We start from the raw sequence: 9,526 nt of genomic DNA, 5'->3' as shown, positions 1-9,526 counted from the left end.
ACTAGCCCCAAGACCTTCTGTAACTCTCTTTTGGTGGTCAGTAGGGGTAGTTCTGTTATTCCTTTAATCCTTTCGGGGTTAATACGCCTAGTGCCTTCACTGATGAGGTGTCCTAAGTATTTCACTTCTTTCTCTACATATTGCAATTTATTCCTAGATACTCTTAAACCCTGTTGCCCTTGAAATTTAACAGTCTGTTGGTGGCTAAACACATGTCATCTTTCTTTTGTCCTGATACAAGTAAATCGTCTAAAACTTAGGGATGACCGTGCCGCTCCCGTGTCCACCAAAAATACTGCCTCCTCCCCTCCATGTCCCACCTTTAGATTTATCAAGGGTTCCCGGTGGGTCTCAGGAGGAAGGAACCCCTGACTCCCCTAGTCCTCATCGAAGGTCATTAGGGAAACGGCTTCCCTTTCTCGTGCTAATTCCGGGCAGTCCCGTTTAAAATGCCCCACTTTCCCGCAATGGTAACACCCTGCCTGTTGCCTCCTTTCTTGGGTATCTGACCCTTGTCTTTCATGTCCTCCTCTATCCTTCCTGTTATCCCCTGATCCAGTCTCCTTTTTGTTATTTCTTCTACTGCCTCCACCATCATTTTGACTTTCTGTTTCTGCTTCTCGTCTTCCCTTTTCGCAAACACTTTCTGTGCCTCACATAACAGTTCTTCCATCTGTCTTTCACTCCATCCATCTAATTTCTGTAATTTCTTTTGTATGTCCGGCCATGATTTAGTCACAAACTGGACCTGTAAGAGTCCCTGCGCTATCAGATTATCGGGATCCATTCCCGAATATTTCCTTGTGGCCTCCTTGAGCCTTTTAAGAAATGCAGAAGGGGTTTCATCCTTCTCCTGTTGTACTTCAAAGGCCTTAACAAAGTTTTATGATCTAGGTGCCGCCTTTTTAATTCCTAATATTACCATTTCTCGTAAATCCTGCATTGACTCCCTAACTTCTCTGTCATTATTTTTCGAATGAGGGTCAACATTTGGGAATTTCTGTTCTGCTGGGGCCCCTTCTTCCCCAACTGGGTGCTTCTTTTCCCATTCCTATAAAACCGCTCTCCTAATCATACCTCGTTCTTCCTCTGAAAATAACGTTCCTAAAATTGCCATCAGTTCTCCCCAGGTATATAAATTAGGCCCTAGGAATTGCTCTAATTGTTTTGCTAGTCCAACCGGATCCTCTATTAAACTTTTCATTTCCTTTTTAAAGACCCTAACTTCACTGCTGGTTAAAGGAGCGTTTACATATCCAATTGTACCTTCCCCAATCGGAGCCTCTCGTAAGGGACATAATTTTATATTTTCCATTATCTCTGCCCCTCCTTTACGTGTGGTGGCTCGAGTGTTTCTGAGCCCGCCCCCTCCCCCAGGTTCTGCATCTTTTAGTTCAGAGTCCGTTCCCCTTTCTGTGTCTGGACTTGGTTCTACTTCGAGAGCTGTAGGCTCGTTCCGGGGAGTAGTATATGGGGGCGGCAAACACGTTAAGGGATCCTATTGTGGCTTCCCTTGTTCATTCTTTTTCTGGTCTTTCCCTGATTCCTCCTATTCCTGGGACATAATTTTACTCCTGCGCTCCCTATCCAACAAGCCGCATAATCAGACTCTTTTTGACTGTACGCTTCTTTCCGATTGACGTATATATTAAGATCTTGACACAGCTAATCCTCATCAGACCCATATTTGGGCCAAAAAATACCAGGCGCCTTAATACTTTCTCTAGTCCAAACGAAACAACAATAGTTTATCATTATAGCCTTATCTTTTTCCTGCCTCCGGGAGTTGTGTTCCCAATTACCCAACATTCTCCCCAAAGGACTGTCAGGTGGGATATATCCCTCTTTAACGTTATTTACAGATCGATCGTTACACTCTCCGTGCCTCTCATTGTTGCAAATTTAATTAATCTGGCCAATTATATGCTAAATCATGGCCGGACATACAACTGTTAACATTCAATCACCAACAAACAAATGTGCATTCAAACCGAATCACAAAGGGTTAAACTTTCTACTTGCTGTACAATCTTTCTCTCTCTCTCTCACACACACACACACACACACACACACAGACACCGTGTCTCACAGACACTTTGAGCTTCCCGCAACGACTCCTCTAGCTTTTGAATATTTTTCTGGACATCTGCCCATAAGTTAGTTACGAAGTGCACCCTCAGTAGCCCTTCAGCTACTAGCCCTTCTGACACGGGCTGTTTTCCATGGACATATGCTTAATTTTATATATCACCAATTCCCTGTATTTATCGTACGTCCTGACCACCAAGGCAATACTTAAAGGTCTCTTTTCTTACCTTGGTCTGTGCACAGAGTTACCTGGTTGTTTCGGTGCGCCCCGTCCCGTGGCAATTCCTGCAGCAAATACCGCTGTCCCCCAATCGCCCGGATATATCCTTTAAGACCTTTCCCTACCCGGGTCTTGTGCACAAGAGTTGCCCGACCAAAGCCGCCGCGTCTGCCCGCTTTGTTTCCAGGGTCTTCCAGTCCAGATCGTACTCGCCCAAACCGCAAACGACAAGCAAGGGAGTCGGAGATCACCGAAATCGGCGAGGTGCACCTCCCCCGTCGTCCCAAGAGTGTCAAGCGGTCGGAGTTTTATCCCGGACAAGCCCCCAATTGTGAGAAACAGAACTCACTCACAAATCAATCAGCCTGAGACAAAGCCTTGGAGATTGGGTGAATTGGCCGTGCAAACTTGCCCGTATTGTTTAGGGATGTGTCGGCTAGGTGCATTAGTCAGGGGTAAATGTAGAGTAATAGGATAGGGGAATGGGTCTGGGTGAGTTACTCTTTGGAGGGTCAGTTTGGACTTGTTGGGCCAAATGGCCTGTTTTCCACACTGTAGGGAATCTATGATTCTTTTTCTATGACATACAGATTATACAAGACATAACAAATGGAGCCTTGGAACCTCCAGTTCCAAAATCATTTTCCATGAATGATACAGGATTCTGTCTCTTAGAGATAATCATAATTTTACTTTTCGCCATGTTCCTTTTAATTGGAAATGTAAGGCAGGCCCTCTGGAGAGCTGCCTAGGACTTTAGGCTGACCTGGCCTTATCTGCCCCTGGACCCTTACAGAGCTGTGGAAACTCCATAATTTATGGCCAAGTGGAGGTTGCCACCATGAGGCTGGAAGCCTTCCATGTGACAGACATGGAGCAGCCCACAGCCCTGAAAGATCACCATTAATTGAGTCTTTACTGATATAAATTAGCCTCCCGTTCTGATCAGCAGACCGCTGACCTGCATGCAGTTCTGTTACTCCAGGTTCACAGCCGGCAATGCAGCTTTTTGCTATTTTCTCAGCCCTTCCCCAGCATTCCTTCCGAGTCTCCCAGCTCTCCAGGAACACCCTGTCCCCACCTTGTCTGCAAGGATCTGGTTGTGAGAGAGACCAGGATTGTCCCTATAAATTCCGTTGCTGTGATGCAGATTATCTCCAGGGACTGTGTCAGCAGAAGGCTCTAACTGTAAAAAAATTCAGTGGAGCCAGTCACAGCTAAATAACTGAGCCAGTACCTGAGGATGACTTTGATGGTTAATGATTAGTGCGGACAGTCTAATGCGGATGTCTGTTTAAAATTCTTATCCACCATTGCATATATTCACCAATCTTTCTAATCTCCTCCTAGCCCATAACTCCTCATCACAGAGTTCTCTGTGATGCTCTTAAACACAACCCTCAAGCATTTTTTCCAAATCCTCCACAATTGGTGACCGTCTTAGGTTTCGCCCTGAAGTGCTGGAATTTCCTATTTCGAACTTCCTGCCCCTTTACATCTCCTCCTCTATGATGCTCCTTAGAGTATACTGGTCTAATATCTTTTCATATGGCTTTGAGTCAGCTTTTGTTTTGATAATACCACTGAGATCTTTTACTTGTGAAGGTGATGGCCGAGTGGTATTATCGCTAGACTATTAATCCAGTGCGGCACCTGACACGTGGTATGTTTTAACTCTTATATTGAGCAAAGAAACTGCGAGTCGACTTTTAATAGTCATAAACAATAATGTTTATTTATTTAACCCAATTAATATTATAACAAAATACATGACGAACTGACAATTTACACGATATGGGATTTCTTTAAACTACACCTCCACCACAAGTATTCAACCTGGCACTACACTTTCACCTTGTTCCATCATTAACACATTTATCTTTCCCCATCGTTAACTTGGTTATATGTTTCCATCAATAACCTGTGTCTGGTTTCTCAGAGGTCAGTGCATTTACAAGAAATCTGAATGGGTTTCGTATTTAATGAGATATCGATGGGACCTCAAGTGCTCAGCAGCAAAGTGGCTTCAGGGTCTGTGCTGTATTCACATTTACCCAATGACTGTTCATGTTGAACCGCCATCTTCTTACAATAGGATGGACACTTGGGCAGAGCAATGGCAGATGGAGTTTCATCCAGACAAATGAGGCGTGATGCATTTTAGAAAGTCTAATGCAGGAGAGAAGGATACAGTATTTTATAGTATGCTTAGGAGAATTAACATACAGAGGGATCTAGGCATAGAGTTCAACAATTCCCTGAAAGTAGCAGCACAGGTAAGTAAGTTGGTCAAGGAAGCATATGGCATGCTTGCCTTCATTGATTGGAACATAGAGTATAAAAGATGACAAGTCATGCTTCAGCTGCATAGAACTTTACTTTGGCCAATCCTGGAATATTGTAGACAGTTCTGGTTGTCACACTCTAGGAAGACTGTAGAGGATTTGGGGAGGGTACAGACACAGTTTTAAAAAGCTGTTGCCTGGTTTGGGTGGCATCAGCTATGAGAATGGACAAGCTTGGTTTGTTTTTACTTGGACATAGAAGGATGAGGAGTGACTTGATAGAGGTTTACAAAATTATGAGAGGCATGGATAGAATGGGTAGACTGTCTGTTAATAAGAGGACATATAGAGTCATAGAGATGCCCCTTAGGTCCCTTTTATATCTTTCCCCTCTCACCCTAAACCTATGCCCTCTAGTTCTGGACTCCCTGACCCCAGGGAAAACACTTTGTCTACTTACCCTATCCATGCCCCTCATAATTTTATAAATCCATATAAGGTCACCCCTCAGCCTCCAGGAAACAGACTCTTCAGTCCAACCTGTCCATGCCGACCAGATATCCCAACCCAATCTAGTCCCACTTGCCAGCACTTGGCCCACATTCCTCTAAACCCTTCCTGATCATATACCCATCCAGATGCCTTTTAAATGTTGTAATTGTACCAGTCTCCACCACTTCCTCTGGCAGCCCATTCCACACATTCACCACCCTCTGCATGAAAAAGTTGCCCCTTAGGTCCCTTTTAAATCTTTCCCCTCTCACCTTAAACCTATGCCCTCTAGTTCTGGACTCCCTGACCCCAGGGAAAAGACTTTGTCTACTTACCCTATCCATGCCCCTAATGATTTTATAAATCCATATAAGGTCACCCCTCAGCCTCCGATGCTCCAGGGAAAACAGCCCCAGCCTATTCAGCCTCTCCCTGCAGCTCATTTGTAAGATAAATGGGGTTAAGTTTAAAGGCGATGCAAGAGGGCAGTTTTTTACACAGGGGGTGGTAAGTGCCTGTAATGTAATGCCAGAGGAGCTGGTAGAAACAGATAAAAATGTTCATGAGGCATTTTGACAGATAAGTGAATAGGTGGGGAATAGAGCGATATGGGGGACAGCATAGATGCAAAAGGGTTTTAAATTACATTGGCATCATGTGTCAGCATAGACATGATAGGCCGAAGGGCCTGTAATTTTAGTAGGAAACTGAGTGCTTCTTGCTAGAGAAGGAATCAGTCAATGAAAAAGTTGACGAATCACTGAATTAAATATTGAGTGGTTTCAAAGAATATGGATCAAACATGCATAAACTGAGTTTGTAGCCCAACTCAGCCATGATTTCACAGAATAATGGAACACAATGGGCCAAATGTTGATCCATTCCTTTGATGAGTGGTATGGTAGCTCAGTGGTTAGCACTGCTGCCTCAGAGTGCCAGCAAACCAGGTTCACATTCCACCCTTGGCTGCCTGTCTGTGTGGAGTGTGCACATTCTCCCCCTGTCTGGGTGGAGTGTGCACATTCTCCCCCTGTCTGGGTGGAGTGTGCACATTCTCCCCGTGTCTGGGTGGAGTGTGCACATTCTCCCCGTGTCTGGGTGGAGTTGTGCACATTCTCCCCCTGTCTGGGTGGGTTGTCTCTGGGCGCTCTCGGTTTCCTCCCACAGTCCAAACTTTGTGCAGGTTAGATGGACTGGCCATGGGGTGTGATGACCTTCATACGGTCAGTGTGGGTTTGATGGGCTGAATGGCCGGCTTCCACGCTGTGGGAATTCGAAACGACCTCCTCTTGTAAAGAGAGAGCAAGCACAGCATCAAGACTCAATGAAGTATTTTTGAATGATAGATCTGGTCCAGCTGCCACTCTGTGGTCCTCCACTGAAGTGAATTGAATTTATTGTCATGTGTAAAGAGACACAGTGAAAAGCTTTGTCTTGCGAGCAATGCAGACAGATTGCAGAGTTAAGTAAATAATAGATAAACAGCGGCAAAAACAAAAACATAGGTACAGGCGAATGTTAGGAGTTTGTGAGTCCATTCAGTATTCTAACAACAGTGGGGTAGAAACTGTTTCGAAACCGGCTGGTGCATGTGTTCAGGCTTCTGTACCTTCTCCCCGATTAGAGAAGGAATCAGTCAGTTAAAAAGTTGGAGAACCACTGACTTAAATATTAAGTGGTGGAGGTTGGAGATAAGTGGGTGATGCAGCTAGTTCTCTGAGGTCAGATGGCATCAGTGTGGGACATTAACAGGCACCAATCAATTGGTTCATTGAGCCACGTTTGTGGAGTGTGCACATTCTCCCCCTGTCTGGGTGGAGTGTGCATATTCTCCCCCTGTCTGTGTGGGTGATGCAGCTAGTTCTCTGAGGTCAGATGGCATCAGTGTGGGACATTAACAGGCACCAATCAATTGGTTCATTGAGCCACGTTTCATTGGTCTTTTCAAAGCTGTCCTCATTCCTGATAAAGAAACCAGGATTGAAAACTGTGCGGTGTTCGTGCTGGAGTCTTGGTCAGCTGCTAATGGCATTTCCTTTGTTTCATTTCGCAGCCACCAGTAAATTCTTCAGTGCAGCCTGCGCTCCAGGGGCAGGCACCTCCTTCCCCAATCTGTGCCGGCTCTGCCAGGGCAAGAAATCCTACAACAGGGACAGAAATTACTTCTGTGAAACGACTGACAATGAGCCTTACTACGGTTCTGAAGGTGCACTCAGGTATGTGATCTCGAATGCAGGTTTCAACAATGCCAAGTAGTTTGGAACATGAGCCTGGTATTGTGGGCCTCGAAATGCATCATTGTTGTGTATGATTCTGAATCTTACCATTTTTGTTTGGGTGTTCTCTACTGTTAATGTCCCTCAATAATATCACATCCAGGTCACAAAGGTTGTTGGCTGTGAGTGACCAAAGCTCGTGAAAGCACCTCTCACTCTACGGAGCACAGAACTGTTAGAAAAGCTACCTTTGGACAAAATGCTAAACAACAGCCTCATCTACCCTCCAGATTGACAGAAAAGAGGTGACATAGTGACCTAGTGGTTAGCACTGCTGCCTTGCAACAGAAGGTGATGGCCTAGTGGTATTATCGCTTGGACTGTTAATCCAGAGACCTGAGTTCAAATCTTGCCAGAGCAGCTGGTGGGATTTGAATTCAATAAAAATCTGGAATTAAGATTCTACTGATGACTGAAAATCCATTGTTGGAAAAACCCATCCAGTTCACTAAGGTCCATCCTTACCTGGCCCATGTGAGTCCAGACCGCACAGCAATGTGGTTGACTCTTAACCACCACTTTGGGCGAGTATGAATGGGCAATAAATGCTGCCTGGCCAGTGACACCCTCATCCTGTGAATGAACTAAAACAATGCCAGGTTTCCGGGTTTGATTCCAGCCTCGGGTGACTGTCTGTGTGGAGTTTGCACATTCTCCCCGGGTCTGTGTGGGTTTTCTCCCACAATCCAAAAAATGTACACGTTAGGGTGAATTGGCCGTGCTAAATTGCCCATAGTGTCCTAGGATGTGCAGACTAGGAGGATTAGCCATGTCAAATGCAGAGCTACAGGGATAGAGTAAGGCGGTGGGGGGGGGGAGGGGGTGTGTGTCTGGGTGGGATGTTCAGTGCAGGCTCAATGGGCTGAATGGTCTGCTTCCATCCTGTAGCGATTCCATGACTCTCTGCAGTTTGAACCCAGTGGAATTCTTTCTGGTGCCTTGACCAATATTCATCACTAAAACAGACCATGTGATTCCTTATCTTATTGCCTTTTGTGGAACCCCACTGAATATAACGGATCTATCATGTTTACATTATCGTAATAGCTGCTCTTGTCATAAATGCTTCTCCTTGATGCCACTGCAGTCACCCTCGACTCTGTAAATTAGTTTTGTCATACACTAGATACCAACGATGTCTAGGTGTCTTGCATATCCATTTGCAGGTGTCATTGTTTTAACCCTTCATTTTGGTCATGATTTGGATCAGCAGACAGTACACTGTCACCCTGGAATGTTAGGGCATAAGAAATGGGCTTAGTCAGGAGTGGCACCACGAGATCACGTGGCCAAATGAATCTGATCTCGAGCCAGGTAATCGCATTTGTGTTGAATAAGACATACTTCCATGTTTACGTCAGTGCTAAGCAGTTTTTGATGTGCACATTGATGGCCCAGCACAGGATGCCAATGGGATTGTGATTCGGGAACATGCGAGCCCCTCAATCCCTCTTCCAGGTTTGCGTTAAAATTGTACTGAAAGGTTCAGGTTAAAAGCTGGCACCTTGGAATTATTCGGAGCTAGGGCAATCTTATTTTACAGCGCACTCTTCAAATCTTCCATAAAAGTCCAGCATGGAAAGAAGGAAGTTGTGTGTGTGTGTGTGTGTGTGTGAGAGTATGTGTGTGTGAGAGTATGTGTGTGTGAGAGTATGTGTGTGTGCGTGTATGTGTGTGTGAGAGTATGTGTGTGTGAGAGTATGTGTGTGTGAGAGTATGTGTGTGTGAGAGTATGTGTGTGTGAGAGTATGTGTGTGTGAGAGTATGTGTGTGTGAGAGTATGTGTGTGTGAGAGTATGTGTGTGTGAGAGTATGTGTGTGTGAGAGTATGTGTGTGTGAGAGTATGTGTGTGTGAGAGTATGTGTGTGTGAGAGTATGTGTGTGTGAGAGTATGTGTGTGTGAGAGTATGTGTGTGTGAGAGTATGTGTGTGTGAGAGTATGTGTGTGTGAGAGTATGTGTGTGTGAGAGTATGTGTGTGTGAGAGTATGTGTGTGTGAGAGTATGTGTGTGTGAGAGTATGTGTGTGTGAGAGTATGTGTGTGTGAGAGTATGTGTGTGTGAGAGTATGTGTGTGTGAGAGTATGTGTGTGTGAGAGTATGTGTGTGTGTGAGAGTATGTGTGTGAGAAAGTATGTGTGTGTGTGTGTGAGGGTATGTGTGTG

The 9,526-nt window shown here is 45.1% G+C and overlaps 1 protein-coding gene across 1 annotated transcript in view; it reads left to right on the top strand.

The window, feature by feature from the left end:
• Positions 1-2,495: 2,495 nt before the first annotated feature.
• The window catches only part of LOC122547872 (serine/arginine repetitive matrix protein 5-like), a gene marked incomplete at its 5' end in the record, with an annotated part of 25,271 nt that continues 18,240 nt past the window's right edge, over positions 2,496-9,526 (top strand). Inside the window, 2 exons of the mRNA XM_043686444.1 lie at positions 2,496-2,639; positions 7,139-7,301. Of these exons, the coding sequence (XP_043542379.1) occupies positions 2,496-2,639; positions 7,139-7,301 (307 nt within the window). The remainder of the gene's footprint in view (positions 2,640-7,138; positions 7,302-9,526) is intronic.

Source organism: Chiloscyllium plagiosum, unplaced genomic scaffold (genome assembly GCF_004010195.1).
Source record: "Chiloscyllium plagiosum isolate BGI_BamShark_2017 unplaced genomic scaffold, ASM401019v2 scaf_2059, whole genome shotgun sequence".
Taxonomy (NCBI): Eukaryota; Metazoa; Chordata; class Chondrichthyes; order Orectolobiformes; family Hemiscylliidae; genus Chiloscyllium; species Chiloscyllium plagiosum.
Note: the sequence above shows the minus strand (reverse complement) of the source record. Positions and strands in the feature narration are given on the sequence as shown.